Raw genomic sequence first — 20353 nt, 5'->3', positions numbered from 1 at the left:
ATTAATAGGTTAGCTTAGCTTAGCCTCGCCTAACATCGACATAATAATATATGTAGCTGTAGGTTTAGAAACGGTGGCGGTGAATGCTGAGTCAGCCAAACCGCTATTTTTTCTGCGAAAAGCATAGACCTATAATACTCGCGAAAAGCTTATCTTAATGCGAAAGACGCCTATATCTTGTAATATTAACTAACGAATCTTAGATTAGGTCGTATGCGCTATTGTTATTCAGTTTGCAATTAATTTTAAAGTCCTTTAATTTACAAAATATGGCTGTCAACGCTGATCCTACGTCCAAACTCCAAACTAATGTTACACAAAAAAGTCGTATTGCCAAAAAATTTTGCATATCGGTCCAGAAACCTCAAAAAAATCGATGTACCTACATACATAAAAAAACGTGCCGAATTGAGAATCACCTCCTTTTTGAACGTTAGTCAAGTGCGTTGCCGCAATTTAAGCTATGGATGGGCATAGAGCAAATATTATACTGTTTCCTTTCACGTGACGTTAGTGAGCATAGATTAATATGTATGTGTTAGTGAGCTTCCATCTAGTCTAGACGCTAGTTCGCAACCAATCGCAACCCAAACAAACAAGTTATCATCAAAGATTCAATAATAATACTTACGTGCCCATGGCCCTCAGTTCATTCATTGAAACACTTATCTTATCAGTACGTATTATAAAACACTCAAATAAATCCAGCGAACACCCCAATAAACCAAACCTTAGGCCTCGTTCAGGGGGACCCGGGGCGTCGCGTCTTGCGGTTATTCCGCTCACGGAGGAGCGGGTGGCAACTGGCTCGCTCGCAGCAATACCCCCGGCGCGGCGCGCGCGGCACGGCGGTGCTTGCAGCGGCACTCGGGCAACCCCGCATCACCACCACCCCACCCCGCATCAACCTTGCCACGCAAATGGGATGGTGCTTATGTCAATAATAAATTATTTCTTTGGAATTATTAAATAGAGGGTCTTCCAGAATTCGTAAAATCCACGTCCGCTGCTAGTTTTAAGTTTATTTAAATCATCGATTTAACTAAAAAAGTAGGTACCTACGGTACCTACGTCAAAATATGTTTATGACGTTACATCTAAGTATTTCATACAGCTCCCTAAGCGAGCGTTTGACGTTTGATCAAAGTTGCTGATTGGACTAGAAGTCATCATCCCTAATATAATGCGGTCGCTGCTGGTGAAACTGCGGCAATTAATTCAATATAGATACCATTGTACACTTTTTGTGTCAATAATTGTTGAATGTAAGATAACAATCCATACAAATATTATAAATGTGAAAGTGTGTCTGTCTGTCTGCCTGTCTGCTAGGTAGCTTTTCACGGCCCAACAGTTCAACCGATTTTGATGAAATTTGGTACAGAGGACATAGGCTACTTTTTATCCCGGAAAATTAAAGAGTTCCCATGGGATTTTTAAAAACCTAAATCCACGCGGACGAAGTCGCGGGCATCATCTAGTTTTATATTATGGTGAAAATCACATGAGTCAAGGGTTCCAAATGCGTCCTGGTCTAAGAACGCCTCAGGGCAAACTCGGCAAGTTTTATTTTCCGCGCCATGCTAAGCGCAACGCCCCCCGTCTTCCTACACGAGGCCTTAGATGTTTCTGCTTCAAACTACCTTAATCTTCTCCATTGTTTGTTGCCGTGACAAATTGTGGATGATAAGTGATAAACTGATAACATAGTAGTTAGTTATAAATAGAAATTAGATTATAATATTAAGCTGAAGTCTGATAAAAAAGTCAAGTCAAGCAAAGTCAAGGATTTTTTTTTAAGTGTATCTCCACTGTGTATCTCAAATACAACCTACATGATTCTATAGCTGGATAGTGACCCATGGTTTAGTCTATGATTAGCCTCTAATGGGAAAAGTTCGCATTCATGAACAAATAAATAAATCATTCTTACCTACCCGTTTTAATAAAAGTAGTACCTAATACCGATTCGTTGTTTCACAAGACATTAAGCATTCTATTCTATCAATATTTCATCGAGTAGTAGTATCGTGTATCGCGTGATAATAATGACAATTTGACATCTGCACCCCCATAGAGTCGGCTTGAGCCGCCCCTTGCAGCCAGCTGCCCCGGGGCCATGGCCCCTGTCGCCCGTAGGGTAAAATACACTCCTGGCCGTATAGGTACACGTACATTAGAGGTCGATTGTAATGTACGCGACAGCAGTACGGTGGGTAAATCCCTCATCTGTTTTGCCATAATTTGTATTTTTTTATTTATTCAGATACAAGTTAGCCCTTGACTGCAATCTCACCTGGTGGTAAGTGACGATGCAGTCTAAGATGGAAGCGGGCTAACCTGGAAAGGATATGGCAGTTTTTTAATAAACCCATGCCGCTTTGGTTTCTACACGGCAACGTACCGGAACGCTAAATCGCTTGGCGGCACGGCTTTGCCGGTACAGTGGTAACTAGCCGCGGCCGAAACCTCCAACCAGACCAGACGAGAAATTCATAATCCCTGCCATCGAGAAATCGATATTATAATATTATTGTATAATATCGATTGTTATATTATAGGGTATTGATATATTGCTATTCCTAATGTTCAAGCCAAATTCAAAATCGTGACTCGATACAATTATCTGCACATTAGCGTCTAGTTAATTAAATAAGCACACGGAACTTTCCGGTCGAAGTGTTCGAGACAATTTTTTCTTACGTTGTGTCAGGTGTCTAGAACGTGGTCCGAATGGCAAATGCAAATAACTTCACGTGTTTCCGAACCGGTGATAACCAGTTTCTGATGCAGCTGTAAAAAATAGATGTAGGTACATGGTACATACCTGTAGCCCAAATTAATAACAGACGAGTATACCTATCTGTGATCTGTTGATAAGGTCAGAATTTTGGCTAAAATTCGGCCATCGGCAACGACTGGATCCCGTGGGAACTTTTTGCTTTTTTGGGATAAAAAGTGGCCTATATCCATCGGGATGGAATTTTGTTAAAATAATATTACTTATTTGAGTATTTTTATGTGATGTATTTTAATCCACTTTTTAGTTCCCATGCAAAATAATAAAAATAATTATGCCTTACCCGCAAATTAATTCATGTCTTGCCTCCTTGCTTATAGATTTGCACTTTACACTACGGCAACGTCTCACATATTTTTGATGTTTTGATTGATTAGAAAGATAAAGTAGGTAGGTATCTACCTATTTTTTTAGCCACAAAAATAGATTTTTTGGTAATTTCCCGTAAACCACGTGGATAAGAGATGATCGTCATTCGTCATAGGATAAGAAACATTTTTAGTATTAGTAGGTACATTGTTAAATACCATTTTGTCAGAAGCTATTATTTAAATAGTAGCTGACCCATTTACATATTTGATACTAGATGATGCCCGCAACTTAGTCCGCGTGGATTTAGGTTTTTTCAAAATCCCGTGGGAACTCTTTGATTGTCCGGGATAAAAAGTTCCCTGGCAAAAAGATTGCAAACTTTTATTGACAAACAGACCGATGTTCAGACCTATGCTAAGCATCTATTTCCGGAATAAAAAGTAGCGTATCGTCTTATATTCTATTTTATTCTAAGGCATAAAACACCAGTAAGTATATATGTAGTTTTAAATGCCTTTTAGTAGGTACCTACATAATAATTCATTGGACTGGTCAGGGTTTGTTTATAGTGATTAAGTGAGAGTGATAGATGAGTTAATTAAATATACTATAATACCTACGTCTCGTGACAAAACAATTACCCTGACTGGTCCATTGCGGCCTCAGTGCTGAAACGACAGTGAAAACTTTACGTCTATAAAATCGTGTTTTTGATCGTTTACCAACGTCGTTGCAAATGAACTGTATTTTGCCTTAAAAAATATTGAGCAGAGTTTAGAAATGCATGTTATACGCTATATCTAAATGTTCGCGCTGAACTTTATCAAGTAGGTAGGTACATTGATCTCAATCAGGAATAACTGAAATGTTTGCGTCACCTTTTTCTTACATTAGTTCGGACTTCTGATTAGTGAGATTGTCCTAATAATAGAAACACTTTGTATGAGACTAGCTTATGATCGCGACTTCGTCCGCGTGGACAACAAAATTTTAAACCCCTATTTCACTTCCTTAGGGGTTGAATTTTTTTTATTTTTATTTTTTTATTTAATTTTAATTTCATATAATAGCTTTTTTTTTAAAAAAGAAAAGAATATTAGCGATGCAGGACTAATATTCAACTTTTCCCTCCAACTAAGCGTAAAGCTTGTGCTAGGAGTAAAATCTAGTGCTATCATTTCCGCAAGCAACATTATGAAAGGGATAGCAATAGATTTAGACGTGTCATTTTAGTTTAATTTAGAGATTGTGTACAACGGAATTAGCCACATTATCGATATACATAGAATATTGTTCACTGAAGCCTGGCCTCTGCCACTTCACTTCAAAGCGATAATGCCACCAAATTGTACTTTTATATCCATTTTTGTTGATGTATAATAAAACATATTTCATTCATTCATTTCATTCCTACACATATAACTACACCTACATAAGTGTAGAAAGTACGACTGATTAACTGTACCTCGTCGTTTCTTCCGATAAAGGCTAGACATTAGTTTTTTTAAGGATTTCCAGAACACGGTCTTGTGTGGATTGTGTCGACGGCTCTCAGCGATTAACTTCATCCCAAGTGGAGTTCCCGAGTGGAAGACAGATACAAGTTAGCCCTTGACTGCAATCTCACCTGGTGGTAACTAATGATACAGTCTAAGAAGGAAATGGTCTAATCTGGACGATGTAGGTATGGCAGTATTCCAAATGGAGGCTGCCAAAGCTAAGCGTTTTCGGCGCAGGGCTGCATTTCCAGCTCCTTGTATACCTATTAAGCATATGTTTCTATTGTACACAGTTGATGAAGAGACTGCGGCAAGTGGTAGGTCAGAGACTTTTTGAAGTTATCATGAAGGCAACTTTCTACGGGCAGTTCGTCGCCGGCGAAGACCAGATTAAAATCAAGCCTACTATTGACAGGTATTCGTCTATATACATACTTACTATACGACTTCTTTTGCAGCTTAAGCTCTGGTTTACTAAAGCGGTGGCAACGCGCTAGAGAGATGATTTTCCGGTAGCTTTTTGATACCGTAACGTCGAAACTTTCTAGGAAACCGCGCGATCTTCCAATAGGCAACGCTTCAGTGACGTCAATGAATCCTCACTATAGCCCGTCAGTTACGTCATACTCATCATATTGGAAAAATCGTTGCGGGCTGTGAATATGGATTGCGGAATTTTTGTCATGGAAACAATGTTTGAATTAGAGGTCCCAAGTATATGAATAATTTGGATGAATAACTATAAAAAATTAAGTAGGTACGCTTTATGACATGTGCGTGTCCATTGTGTGATCTAGATAAGTATTGTATTGTTTTCAGGCTGCGCTCGTTCGGTGTGAAGTCAATCCTCGATTATTCCGTTGAGGAAGATATTAGTCAAGAGGAGGCCGAAAAACGCGAAGTCAGGTAACATTATACAGTTAAACATACATAATATTTTAATACTAATTTATTCCCGCGGCTTTGTCGCGACATGCTCGCACATACCTGGTGGAAATAGCAGTAGGACCTTGAGCTGTCTATTGAGCTTATTCTAGCGTAATTCACGCGTGGTTGAATCCCATAGCAAATAAGACCTCAGATTGATCTGGGCCGAATTAGATACCTATCTAGGTGCGGTTACTAACTCTTAACAATAGGTGCAGATATTCAATCAGCATCTCATCTGTTTTACATAATAGGTAGGTACACAGAATACGTTCCTTTGTATCGGATATAATCCATACTAATAAGTGGGTAGGATTACCTACCCACTTATTAGTATGGATTATTAGTGTTTGGTTGCATTAAAAGTCGCTGTTGTTTTGAACATTTATTTCTATGGTAAAAATTGTAATTATTTTAATCAAAATATGCGCCTTCGGCAGCTACAACCTTCTTCCACTTTTCTCGCAACAATTGAATTCTGCGGCGAAAAGAAAGCTAAGTATATCCTTTCTTCTTTATAATTTTTGAAATGCCTGTCTTCTAAAGTCTAGAGAATACGCTGGTAGGGTTTCCCACCCAAACTCCATCAGTTTTGTTTGACCTTCAATGCAATCCCTACCTCAAAAGGAAAAACGGAACCTTTACTTATAGGATCACTCTGTTGTCTGTCTGTCTGTTTTTTAAATTTTCAAACAAAACAGTTGATTTTTGGAATACAAGTTGTTCTTTAAGCGTTTGGGTGAGATTATCGTCCAATTACTTTCTTTTAATTGCTCATCTTCACATTTTTTCGGTTAGCCTGGCCGTTCTTTGTCATCAAACATCACAATTCCCACTTTTAAACCTTCTAAACCAATATCTGCATACTGTTTCGGATGGAGCTGATTCTCCATAAGTTTCCGCGAGTAATCGGAGAGCTCCAGCCGCACTTTTTATCAAATCGAAATAATGCAGAAGTACTTACACATCGGAAAAATAACTTATCGCGATCCATTTTTCACTGTATATCCCTTAATAACTTCGTCTGGTGGGAGGCTTCGGCCGTGGCTAGTTACCACCTTACCGGCAAAGCCGTGCCGCCAAGCGATTTAGCGTTTCGGTACGATGCCGTGTAGAAACCAAAGGGGCATGGGTTTATTAAAAACTGCCATACCCCTTCCAGGTTAGCCCGCTTTCATCTTAGACAGCATCGTCACTGAGTCAGGTGAGATTGCAGTCAAGGGCTAACTTGTATCTATTGGGCTATGTAAGTAAAAAAAAAAAATGCCGACTGTAAACTGAATTTTTTAAACACATTTCAAGCTTTAAAAATGTGCATGTCACTACATGATGTAGGCTACATTTTATCCCAGAAAATTAAAGAGTTTTCACGGGATTCTTGGACGCCCCTCATAGCCTGCGAATGCAAGCTATGAGAAGAAATCTCCAGGATTGGAGACTGACGTAGGCTATTTTTTATTCAAAAAGAATCCCACAGGATTTTTAAAAAGCTTAAATCCACGTGCGGATGAAATCGCGGGCATCATCTAGTCCTATTAAGTATGATGTTCGAACACATATCTACTCGTGTGGTTCGAACGAGCATCGAAACTTGACCTTCGATTCGCCAGATAGAGTAAGGGCAAGGGTCAAGGTTATAAATTCGCTGGAACAGAATCATAATTGGATTCATTCACCATAAAGTTCTTCGCACATTACACAGGCTCAACGCCGACTCCACTCCGACTCGACTCACAGCAAAGCATGAAAATGTGAGAAATATTTACGATGGAGCTTTAAAATTTTAAATTTTGAAAAAGACCTAATAATTATGACCTAGACCCTATGGCGTGTGGTCGCATCGTCCACGCGTCGTAGTACTTCTTTCTATTAAGTAAATCTTAGGTATTGTTGTAAATATAAGGAACACAATATACAGCTTACATATTTCCATCCTATGTAAAAAGGGTTGTCTCAAGACCGCGTTTGCGCATTTTATTTATCTATTTATTTTGTTTTTGTATGTAGTGTTTTGTGTGGCAATAAAGAATTGATCTAGCTAGCTATCTATCTTTACTGTGAGTCAAGTCGGATTGGAGTCGGCATCGAGTCTGTGTAATGTGCGAAGACCACAGAGCAATTTAAATTAAAAGCAGCCAATCAAGTCGAAAGAGCTCATGAACTAAGTAGGTATGATGCAGGTTCACCTACTTACTTTAGTAGGTGTAAATAACGATATTCATCAGGTAGGTATGACGCGTAAAATTTAACTCCTCACGCGCCATTTTAACTTTTTGTGTCAAATTCGATTTTAGTCCTTATTTTAAAGGTGAACCGTACTTTTTACATGATAGTTGAGCCCATAGAGTTAAAATGGCACGTGAGGGGTAATTTTGTACGGTCTGTACCTACTCTGTAGTGAAGTTTTGTAATTAATCGAAGTTATTTTTCCAAGAAACGAGAATTCCATCGTCACGATGACAGAAACAATGCGAGATGGATATGGATGAAGCTATTCCTATGGCCTCATTTTTATCTTCTCATTGTGTGTGGTTGTATAACCACGGAATATACTTACCTATTGATAGAATGTAGGTACCTAGCTCTTAAGAGGCAAGTAATATGTATTACAATCTTGCAAAATGTGTCAAGAAAAGCGAAGTCGTGATAAACGACTCGCGTGACGAGGCGATGGTATTTTATGACAATGAAAATAGGTAGGTAGTTGGTTTCCTTCCAAGTTCCCACTGTCACTGAAATCACATGTTGGCATTTGAATTTTGAATGTTATATTGACTTATGTTTAACTAGATGATCCGCCCGGGCTTCGCTCGAGTTGAATTTAGAAAATCAGCGTGGGAGTGGAATTTCCAATAATGTTGAAACACGTATTTCTTCATTTGTAACAGACAATCCATGTAGGTACCAATTTTCATGGAAATAACTTGAAAAACGACGGACTTTTATACAAACATTCATCCCCTACTTGACCCCCTGCTGGGAGTGGAATATTCAAAAATCGTAAAAATCGCATTTTTTATTTTTAAGGGAAAGCCCAAAATATAAGTATCAATTTTCATCAATGTAACTTTAAAAATGACTGACTTTCATACAAACTTCCAGCCCCTATTACGGGTTGAATTTCCAGAAATCCGTTCTTAGTGGGTGCTACTGTAATTTAAATGATTTTGAATGTAAATGATGATGAACCTATAACCCATCTGAGTCAGGGTGCCTCGAGTCCCGAGCTCGCTTCGCTCGATCATGCATCATGCTATATAGTAATTCGTTGTTTAAAACCTCAATTGGAAAAATCGTCTCTATCTTATTTTTGAAGTTGCCCTGTAGTGAAGTTGTATATTTAAGCAGGTAGTCGATTTAAATAATGAGTTTTTTAATTTAACAGTAATTATTCAGTAGGTAGGTAAATGCTGGTTTATTTAAGCAGGTGTTCACGGCTCACCTGATAGTAAGTGATGACGCTGACTAAGATGTAACACGTTAACGCATCATTCTTTGGGGTTTGATAGAAGCGGAACTAAGTAGATAAATGCACTATATCCATAGCCTCAATAGCTCAACGGTTAAAAGTGCGGACTGAAACTCGAAAGGTCGCCGGTTCAAACCCCACCCGTTTGCGCTATTGTCGTACCTACTCCTTTTTTTCCGTGGGGAAATCCTCATGGATACCACCGCACCCGGGGAGGCACGGAGGTTACCGACTAAAACCCCACGATGTTCCACGCATCGGCCTCACAAGCTTCAAGCTTATTTGGAGAGGAAAAGGGGAATGTTAGTCAAGGGCCATGGGTAATATTCTTTTAATAAAACAATTCAGTTACAGTTCTCGGCAGGAAATATTGTACATCGACCTTAAGAAAGAGATAGCGGTTTCGTCGAGCGTTAATGTCTCTGTCGTTGAGACCGACTAAACGTCACACAGGTATGAGTGACAGACACAACGCTCTACGCCGAAATCTCATTCTAAACGTCGATGTACAATACTTCTTGCCGGCTACAGTACGAAAGTACACTACTATAGCGTTACATACTAGCCTTTCGATCAATTTATAAGCTCTATTGAATTTATCAAAATTCCCATGTTTTTTGCCGATAACTCAAAAACTAGGTACTTTTGTAGGATTAGCCGCTTTTTAGTAAAAGTACTGAAGTAATTTGTTTTAAAAAAGGGTGACTTCTGAGTTAGGTACTTACAGCTTTTTTCAGTAGCTAAGCAAAATCTCCTTTTCGAACTGATAGTGAAGTCAAGAAGTGACAAAATACAAGCGGACCTACCTACATGAAATAAATATATTTTGAGTTGGGACATAAGTCTCTTGTAGGGACTTCCACAGTCCACACGCCACGGTCTTGCGCCGCCTGAATCCAGCGGCTCCCTGTGACTCGTCTGATATCGTCCGTCCACCTAGTGGGGAGTCTTCCAACGCTGCGCCTTCCGGTGCGAGGTCGCCATTCTAGACCCTGGGGACACCAACGTCTATCGGTTTTCCGAACTATGTGCCCTGCCCATTGCCACTAGCTTCGCAACCCGTTGAGCTATGTCGTGTCGGTTAGTCTAGTTTTCCTACTGATCTCCTGATTTGATCACGTAGAGAAACTCCAAGCATAGCTCTCTCCGTCGACCACTGAGTGTAGGGGAGAGTGTGGATGAAAGAGCCAGTTTTTTAATAGTATAAAAAAAAACACACTTTTATTATATTATTTTCAAATGAAACTAGGTTTTCTTATAATCACTTTAATTGGCAATGTTATGAAATGAAAATAAAGAGGATAACAACGCTGATAATCTCTTATATAAATAATTTAAAAAAAAACGAAATCGGCTCTTTCATAGCAGCAGGTCAATGAAAGAGCTACCATGTATTATGAAAGAGCCGATACCTACTTTTGAGGTACTAAACGGTTTTTTATCAATTAAAATTATGTTAAATATTTAAAATCAGATGAATACTAAGCTTACTTTGGTAATTCTATGAAAATCACAATTTTTAAACAGTCTCAGTAATAATTAAACATTGTCTTAATCAACAATTAAAATTTTGAACTTTGTCTTAGTCAAAAATTAAATAATTAATAAAAATTTGTCTAAAAACATAAAGTCGAGCCCTTTTTCGTATTCTCTATAACTTAAAATATAAAAACAATATAAAAACAATTTAAAATTTTAAAAAAAATTGGCAGAAGAAATTAATCACCCCTTTGTGGCCACACGATTCATTTGCACACCCGTTACATATACACACACACACACACGCGCACACAGGGACACACACGTCAAACTTATAACACCCCTCTTTTTTCTTTGGGGGTTAATTAAAACTAAACGATGTATTGATTGAGCCGGCTCTTTCAAAGCATACATAACTGGCTCTTTCAAAACACGACGCTTTTAAAAATATAACCTCAAAAAAAAGGCACTATACCAGAACGCTGTTCTGATATTATTTATGCAAAACAAGGGCAAATATATAGACGCCAATACTGTATATCAGTTTTGTCAACTTATGCAATACCCTTTTTGAAAAAAAAGATGAAAGAAACACAAAGAAACTTACTTTTGGGCTTCTGAGTTTTCGTAACAGTCCTGTGAGACCATTTGTTGTCGTAGAACTGTCAAATGTTTGTGGGTGACAGCTATCCAGTGTTGCCATTTAAGGAGTAAAATTAAACTTTGGTAGAATATCGATAAGTAATGGAAAATCACATCGGCTCTTTCAAAGCCTGGCTCTTTCATGCACACTCTCCCCTACCTATCTGAGCTTTCTTATTCATCAAATACATACTTATTATTATTATTATTATTATATCGTCATCATCATCAACGCATCGCCGGCCCACTACTGGGCACGGGTCTCCTCCCAGAATGAATGAAAAATACATAAAGTACATAGTTATTATTATAATATGTACCTACTTACCTAATTTTGGTATTATACCTTCTCCTAATATAATGTGAATTAATTATCGGTTTGATATACTTTTTGGGCTTATAAAATAATTTTGAAGCGTCCGCGTCGGCATGCGATCTTTTTCCTTAAAGATTAGCTAAAAATAGCCTCGGCCTAACTTCAGCAGTCAAACTAAACGGTGCTGATTCAGCCCTTGAATACCGTTAGGAAGTCCTTCAGTTGTCCATTAAATTTTCTGTGAAAATTCTTGGAAAAATCTTTAAAACATCTATTCATCGGTTTTGAACAGACTTAATTAATCTTCTATGGAATGACCTACTTCATAGTATTGTGTGCACTGAACGTGTGATGACGGTACCTAGTAATAGTCTTAGCATACGAAAACGAAGTTTAATCGAATAGCTGTAAAGCTTAAATTTCTTCGTATAAATAATTAAAGCTGTGGTCTATTTTTTCTATGCCACTATGTTGGAAATAGAAAACTGAAAATGTAAAAGAGGTCAACGGAAAGTTTTCTTTTTCTTTCAAAAACTTTTTTTGCGTAAGCTTTACCATTTTGACGACAGCTTTTTCACGCAGTTTTTTAGTAAGCTAAGTATCTTATTATCAAATAGGTAGGTAGGTACACACTAATCATCATCTTACTAAGTACCTCTGCATAGTATAAAACAAAGCCGCTTCCCGCCGCCTTCTGTTCCTATACTTAAATGTACCTACGCTTAGATCTTTCAAACTTCGCAACGCATTTCAGCAATAGATAGAACGTGTTTAAATTATCGATACCATGAGTGATTTCCATTATAATATACTAGCTTATGCTCGCGACTTCGTCCGCGTGGACTACACAAATTTCAAACCCCTATTTCAACCCCTTTAGGGGCTGAATTTTCAAAAATCCTTTCTTAGCGGATGCCTACGTCATAATAGCTATCTTTGCCATGCTTAATTTCAGCTCGATCCGTCCAGTAGTTAGAGCTGTGCATTGATAGATCAGTCACAGTCAGTCACCTTTTCTATATATATAAAATTCAAAGTCCTGACTGACTGACTGACATATATATCAACGCACAGCCTAAGCCGCTGGTCCTAAAGCCATGAAATTTGGAGGGTCTATTCTTTGTAAGGAGTAGGTATCCACTAAGAAAGGATTTTTCGAAATTCCACCCCTAAGTGGGTTAAATGGGGGATGGAAGTTTGTATGAAAGTCCGTCATTTTTCAAGTTATTTGCATGAAAATTGGTATTTGGGTTTTCTGTCACAAATGAAGAAATACGTGTTTCAGGACTTTTGGAAAATTTGCCCATAAGGGTGGTAAAATAGGGGATGAAAGTTTGTATGGGACAGTTTTAATTATTGATATTAATTACTTGAAATTTGGAAAGTAGGTTTTTTCTTGAGGTTAGGTGTCAGCTAAGAAACGACTATGAGAAGTTAGATGATAGCCTCTGATTGCTTCTTTGAGAACAACGCCAACGGTGATAAATGCAATGCTGGCAAAAACGAATACAGGTGATAGTACTGACGATTCCTGATAAGATACCAAAAAAAACCGGGAAAAAAATTTACATATCTGTATTTTTCAAAAGTTTGCAATGTTTTGCAAATATTACATCTGATTGACGCCAGAAGTCAATGAACATTGCATAGATAGATACCACGAGGTCAATGCCGCATCGTAGGCGGGGCATTGACCCCCGAGTTTTGCACGCTATACATTGCGGGTTTCAAAAATACTAAATCACTAAAATAAGCAAATAGTTATTGGTATTGGATTGTGCTTAGTGGGTTAGGTTGTATAATAATACAGCTAAGTTTCTCTAGCGTTCATTGTACACTCTGTATAACTGATTCATCCTCTTCTCCATCAGCGCTTCAATCTCAACATTCGGCGACCAGGCGGAGGAAGGGCAGCTGAAGCAGTACCACGTGGAACAGAGGTTCGCGGACAGGCGCTACAAGGTCACAAGCGCCAGGACCTACTTCTACCTTAATGAGGCTTCTTGTGAGAAGAACATGGAAGCTTTCATGAGGAGCATTGATGCCGTCGCAGGTATTTCCACATTTTTTCCGTGATTACCATAAATAAGCTTTTACTTTATTCAATCGTCAACCATGATCTATAAAAAAGATTTGCACTAGAAACAATTATTGTCTCTTGTCTTGAATCTTAGTAGAAGGTGTACTTACTTACCTACCTAAAGCAGAACAGGATCTTTTTTTTAATTCAAAGGCTTGCGCAATGCGCTTGACTTTGCAGTCAATCTGAAGCATTACACTTGGTGGTAAGTTACTGATGCAGCCCAAGGTGGAGCGATTTATGCAATCTGATCATCACCGTCAAACTCAAACTTAAACTTATGTAGGTACCTAGGTAGGTATTATTGTACACACTTTTTGATTGTCAATTGCTAGGTAGGTATTATTGTATACACTTTCTGATTATCAATTGCTGAATTGGCAATACAATGATGTAGTGGTGATAATTTATTACGTAAACTTTAAACTAAAGCTACGAGGGTTCCAAACGCGCCAAGGTCTGAGTTGCCCACAACAAACTCAGCCGGGTATTCATTTTAATTTTTATTAAAGACTAGCTTATGGTCGCGACTTCGTCCGCGTGGACTACCAAATTTCAAACCCCTCTTCACCCCCTTAGGGGTTAAATTTTCAAAAATTATTTCTTAGCGTATGCCTATAGCTATCTGCATGCCAAATTTCAGCCCGATCAGTCCACTAGTTTGAGCTGTGCGTTGATAGATCACAGTCAGTCAGTCACCTTTTCCTATTATATAAATATATAAAAGGAATAGGTTAGAAAGATTAGAAAAATATACCTATCACGTAGGATAAAATTTTCACGGGAACGTATCGGTGTATTGAATAAAGTTCAACGTTCAGGTAACCTCGACTAGTTTAACGGTGGTTAATCGAGACAATCGCATTACAAGTACTAAGACCTGGCTGAGGCCACTACAACGAGTGTATTTAGTCCGATTACGTAAATTTATACTCCGCCCTGGGCCTCTTTAAAACTACGCTTGAAATAATTTTCGGAATCGGATGAAAAATATACATACTAATTATTAAAAATATAAAATAAGTTTTTACTCGATCGCCTAAGTAATTTAATTATTTTACATTGGCAAGAGTTGCGTTTTAGTATAGGTACTGCTACAGAAGCTGTGATAGCTTAGTGGTTAGGAGGTCCGCCTCCTAATCGGAGGTCGATTCGGTTCGATCCCGGGCACGCAACTCTAATTTTTCGAAGTTATGCACGTTTTAAGTAATTAAATATCACTTGCTTTAACAGTGAAGCAAATCATCGTGAGGAAACCTACATACCGTAGAGTTCTCCATAATGTTCTCAAAGGCAATTGGCCAGCATGGTATACTATGGTCAAAACTCTTCTCGCTCTCAGAGGAGACCCGTGCGAGTCGGCGATGGACTGACAAACAGAAAAAGGAGTTCCAGCGCCAATTTAGAAAATTGAAAAATGACACTTGGTCTTTCTTGCACCTACACCTGTACGGTCTACCACCAGTTATGTGTTGGAGCATTTTCGCGAGATATACCTATTACCTACTTACTGATTCTAGAAAAACAACATCTCTCTGATATTTATTTTATCATCTTTATCTTACAGAAACAACCAAAAGCACCGGGTTAATGGCAATAAAACTGACAGCTCTCGGAAGACCACAACTACTCGTAAGTCAAAATAATTATATACCTACTAGCTTATGCTCGCGACTTCGTCCGCGTGGACTACACAAATTTCAAACCCCTATTTCACCCCCTTAGGATTTGAATTTCCTAAAAATCCTTTCTTAGCGGATGCCTACGTCATAATAGCTATCTGCATGCCAAATTTCAGCTCGATCCGTCCAGTAGTTTGAGCTGTGCGTTGATAGATCAGTCAGTCAGTCAGTCAATCACCTTTTCCTTTTATATATTTAGAAGACTGGGGGCACACGGTGCGGTGCGGCGCCGCACCGCAAAGATTTTACCGTATCAGCGGGACTCCATAACTTTCAAACCCCTATTTCCCTTAGGGGTTGAATTTCCAAAAATCCTTTCCTAACTGATGTCTACGTTATAATAGCTATCTGCATGCCAAATTTCAGCCCGATCCGTTAAAGTAGTTTGAGCTGTGCGTTGATGAATCAATCAGTCAGTCAGTCAGTCACCTTATCTTTTTATATATTTAGAAACTAACTAATCTTTTAACAAAATTGTTACTGGAGGTAGTAGGAGGAACCGTGCTTGTTAACATTTGAAGAGGGTTTTAATAACAATTTTTCAGCTCCAATTATCAGAAGTGATAATGAGGGCGCGTAGTTACATGCAGCAGATTGCCGGCGGCACGGGCAACGTGCTCACACACCACAAGACCATCGAGGACCTGCAGAGGTACCTTGGCGACTTGAGCTCCAAACCTGAAGTGCAGGAGTTTATGAAAAAGGTCACATCGGATAAAGAAGGGTCAGTGAAACTTTTAATCATAACTTGAATATAATTTTGACATAATTATGCTTACATACAATCAAGTCTACCTTCTACAGTACTCTGCAGGAATTATTGTGCATCCACCTTTAGAAAGAGATAGCGGTTTCGTAGAGCGTTGTCTCTGTCGCTCTGTCGTTGAGACCGACAAAAGTCACATAGGTATCAGTGACAGAGACAAAGCCGAAATCTCATTCTAAAGGTCGATGTACAATATTTCTTGCCGGCTACCTTCAATTCTTCTTCTAGAAATTACGTTCATTCCTTCAACAGGGTATATATGACAGGTTTAAAAACAATGTACGTTAATCACTGATAGACATCTAAGGACTCTATAAAAACATGTATATTTTACGTTCCATTACATAGTGGAGGAAAAAACGAAAACTAAAATGTTATTTAAATATCCCGCGAAAATGCTTTCCTGACAATATCGCGCCTCCATACGTCATCGTGACGTCACCGGCTCGTAAACTTTGGTTATTGACTACATGAGACTACGAGTTTACAAGCAGTTGACGTCATCAACCATTCGGCCAATCACAGTCGTTTACGATCACGTGACTATAGTAGACAAAAAAGAACATTTTCTTTGTCGATTTTCTCTTTTGTCGAATATCTCGTATTTTTCTTAACTGACAAAATAGTTGGTTTCCAAAATTCATATTCAATACGGATATCCACCATCAATAGATCCTGTATTTTACAAGCTGTCAAATACCCTATTTCGTTTCTTCTTTACCTTTTTATTATTGGCACGTTTGTGTAGATATTCGCATATAAAATGGTAAGATGGAATTCCTATTTGAAAGCTGACTAAATAAACTTAGTCATTATTGTAACAAAAATTTTACATACAAGATTCAAATATTGACAATATATTTCAGCGTGCTGCACTTATTCCCATGGGATCGGTCAGTTAACTGTTTATTTATAGTAAGGATTGATAAGTAATTTACAGCTCGGCTAGCATTTAGCAGCAATCATATTATCAAAGTAGAGAGTAGAATCATTCAAATGAAGCTATTTTACAGTAGAATCAGCGTATGGGTTTTAGGAGTTTCATCTTACCGTGTTTAAGCCTTTGGATTTCGTAAGCTCTTATAGATAAAATGCTATCAAATTAACCTACTTACATTTACAAACAAGATCTCAAGATAAGTTTCCCTCTAAGATGACTGTCTAATTAATTATTTAATTTGACAAAATAACCTTTCCTTTATAAAACTTGTTCCCCCAAACAAGAGCGTCGCATCATTGAAATGTGTAAGTAAGGGTCCGTTCACACAGACCGGCTCGGACAGAATCGGACGGTGCTCTTCTTTTCACACAGACCTCCGGCGCGCGTACGGTTGGAACTGGCCGGAGCGACCAAGCTTTGTTTCACATAGACCGGCTGGAAGAGCACTGTACTGAAAGAGTACGCAAACGGAGATGTTCGGCTGCGCGAGAGCGGAAGAGCGCGTCATCAGAAATCATACGTAGCCGGTCGGCTCCTTTTATTTTTTCACACTAACCGCGGAAGGTTTGCTCTCCGGCATTCTCAATAACAAAAGAGGTGATATGTAAAAATAAACCTTATTTCAACTATCCAACACTCTATTTTAATCGCTATCAAAATCTGCTCTCCGGCCCGAGCCGGTCTGTGTGAACGGACACTTAGTATATCTAAAAATCTTCGATTTTAATTAATATTAAACTTTTTTTGTAACTCTGCAGAATCGTCCATCTGTTCCCATGGTCCAACATTCTGGACAAGGACATGGGCCTATCGGACTCATTCCGAGTTCCAGACCCGAAGACAGGTCAAATGCGCCGATTGATCTCCCAGATCTCACCAAAAGAAGAGGAAATGTTCAGAAACATGTTGCGTAGACTGAATGAAATCATCAAGGTCGCCAATGATCATGATGTCAGGATTATGATCGATGCTGAGCAGACGTACTTCCAGCCGGCAATTTCAAGGATCTGTTTGGAAATGATGAGGAGATACAATAAAGTAAGTAAGGAATTTTTCTTTTTCTTTTGCTTTTCTTACATTTTTTTACACTGTAACAAAAGCTTAGTTTGCTATAATCCGCTGAAACAGGTTGAATCTGTACGGCGCAACATGCAGCATGCAAAATGCATCGTCCGCCCTCCCACGGCTTAACATGCAGGAAAAAGCAGCCACCACGCAGCACCACATAAATCCCAAAACACACTCTACGCACATTTCGCCCCGACACCGGAGCATCCTCATATATACAGTTACTGACTTGAGTCACGACAAGTACACTTGAGTGTACCTACAGTGCGACAAGACTCTTTTGGCGCGTGGCGAAAATCGGAACTAACGTTGCCGTCAATTGTCCGCTTTGTTCTTGTTTGAAATTTGAATAGTCTAAGCCTTTGCTCTCCAACAGCGCCTCCCTGTCAATGTCATTCAAGTGCCAACAGAGCCTTGTCACACTGTATTTAATTTTGTCAATTTTACAGGACAAGTTCCTAGTATTCAATACGTACCAGACCTACCTGAGGAGCACTTACAATGAAATCCTAACAGATTTGGAGCAGGCTCAGCGACAGAACTTCTACTGGGGCGCCAAGCTCGTCCGTGGTGCTTACATTGAGCAAGTATGTCTTTTAATTTACAGTTATTTTTAAATAAAAAGTTAATTAGCAAAATAAATTTTGCTCTTCACATTTGGCACAATATTATGCCAACGGATATTTCAACACTTCTACTGAATTGATACCTATAGAATATTCTAAATATATAAAAGAAAAAAACTGACTGGCTGATCTATCAACGCACAGCTCAACCTACTGAATGGATCCGGTTAAAATGTGGCATACAGATAGGTATTATGACGTACACATTCGCTACGAAAGGATTATTAAAAATTCAAACCCTGAAGGGGTTAATAGGAGTTTGAAATCTGTGTAGTCCACGCGGACGAAGTCGCGGGCATAAGCTAGTTGAATATGATTGAGGTGAACATTCCATCCTGATTATGCACTGTAAAGAAGATAAAAATGTTCTTCTGAATGAATTTCGGCCACCTCAGCCAATCTCTACGCAGACTGGCCTAATACGCAAGGGATATTATAATGCACAAGTTTGTAGCAAACATAGTTGTACGCGCTATTTTCCTCATTCTCACAGTCCGATTGGATTGTGGGATGGCAATCCGACAGTCAGAGAGGGATCAGGCGCCGGACTAATGGATTTAAGCTCTCCGAGACACGGGAGTGTATAACTGCTTCCTAACTTTAGGCTTCTTACATAGAATTAATTGTCAGAAAACCCCGTTGAGTTAAACTCTTGGACAAGTATTAGGGGCAAAATTATTATTTTTTACTATGTAACCTTGTTGACAAATTGTATATGGTTTGCTTAGGAGCGCGCCCGAGCGGCAGCGATGGGATACGAAGACCCTACGTGTGAGACTGTAGAGGCAACCACAACCTCCTTCCACAAATGCCTCAAGGAAATTCTCAGCCGAGTCAAGGTATCTATTTGTCAATAGGTTTTTCATTGAAACGACTCCCCTCACCATCCAAAATTGATTCCGAATGAAAATTAAATACCTACTTACACCAAATTTAATCTATATTCTCTATTCTTCGCGCTTTCAGTGACCACCTTTTGTATCAGCTCCTTAAACTACATCTAAATATTATGTCTGTTCTAGAACGAGCAAAAGGACCGTCTCGGCATAATGGTGGCGTCGCACAATGAGGACACAGTCCGCTACGCCATCCAGCTGATGAAGGAGCACGATATCAAGCCCGACGCCAAGGTGGTCTGCTTCGGCCAGCTGCTCGGCATGTGTGACCACATCACCTTCCCGCTCGGTATGTCATCTAAACGCAATACACAGTTCATTTTAATTTCGTCGTCATCTTCATCGTCGTCGCCGCTGTCGCTGTCGTTGTCGCCGCCATCGCCATTGCCGTCGTCGTTGTTCCAGTGGTCGTTATCGTCGTCATCATAGTTCTCGTCGTCGTCATCATAGTTATCATCGTTGTCATCGTATTTGCCGTCGCTATCATGGTTGTCGTCCTAGTCGTCATCACAGCTGTCGTCGTCTTCATCATATTTGTCGTCTTCATCATCTCTTGTAGAGACTTGTATACCTTGTTATCTAGCAGCCTACCTTGCTAAGCGTAAAAGTCCTATCTGTAAATTTTACAGAAGAAATGAAAAAGTGTTTCGATGAATGCAACTGAATTAGTTTTAAGTGACATTCTGTTGTATTATTAAAAAAATATGTCAACTTTTAGTTATTTTGCAAGGTTTGTTGAATTTTGTAAGGCTTTATCTCGTTTTCTCCCTAGTTTATTCCTTTCTGTTTTTTTAAGAATAGATAGAGATATTAGAAGATAGAAGATATATATCTAATAATTAATAATATTT

The 20353-nt window shown here is 38.9% G+C and overlaps 1 protein-coding gene and 1 long non-coding RNA gene across 2 annotated transcripts in view; both read left to right on the top strand.

Annotated features, from left to right (window-relative positions):
- Positions 1–20353, top strand: part of LOC138402812 (uncharacterized) — a 154120-nt gene that overhangs the window by 45245 nt on the left and 88522 nt on the right. The gene's annotated exons all lie outside the window — the stretch shown is intronic.
- slgA (proline dehydrogenase slgA) overlaps positions 1–20353 on the top strand; it is a 30906-nt gene that overhangs the window by 4984 nt on the left and 5569 nt on the right. The window contains exons 2-10 of the mRNA XM_034971645.2: positions 4905–5026; positions 5431–5517; positions 13316–13497; positions 15092–15156; positions 15752–15930; positions 17671–17950; positions 18430–18567; positions 19335–19445; positions 19629–19791. Coding sequence (XP_034827536.1) covers positions 4905–5026; positions 5431–5517; positions 13316–13497; positions 15092–15156; positions 15752–15930; positions 17671–17950; positions 18430–18567; positions 19335–19445; positions 19629–19791 — 1327 coding nt within the window. The remainder of the gene's footprint in view (positions 1–4904; positions 5027–5430; positions 5518–13315; positions 13498–15091; positions 15157–15751; positions 15931–17670; positions 17951–18429; positions 18568–19334; positions 19446–19628; positions 19792–20353) is intronic.

The sequence above is a fragment of the Maniola hyperantus genome, chromosome 9 (genome assembly GCF_902806685.2).
Source record: "Maniola hyperantus chromosome 9, iAphHyp1.2, whole genome shotgun sequence".
In the NCBI taxonomy this organism is placed as follows: Eukaryota; Metazoa; Arthropoda; class Insecta; order Lepidoptera; family Nymphalidae; genus Maniola; species Maniola hyperantus.
The sequence above is the reverse complement of the archived record's forward strand: the minus strand, read 5'-3'. Positions and strand labels throughout refer to the sequence as shown.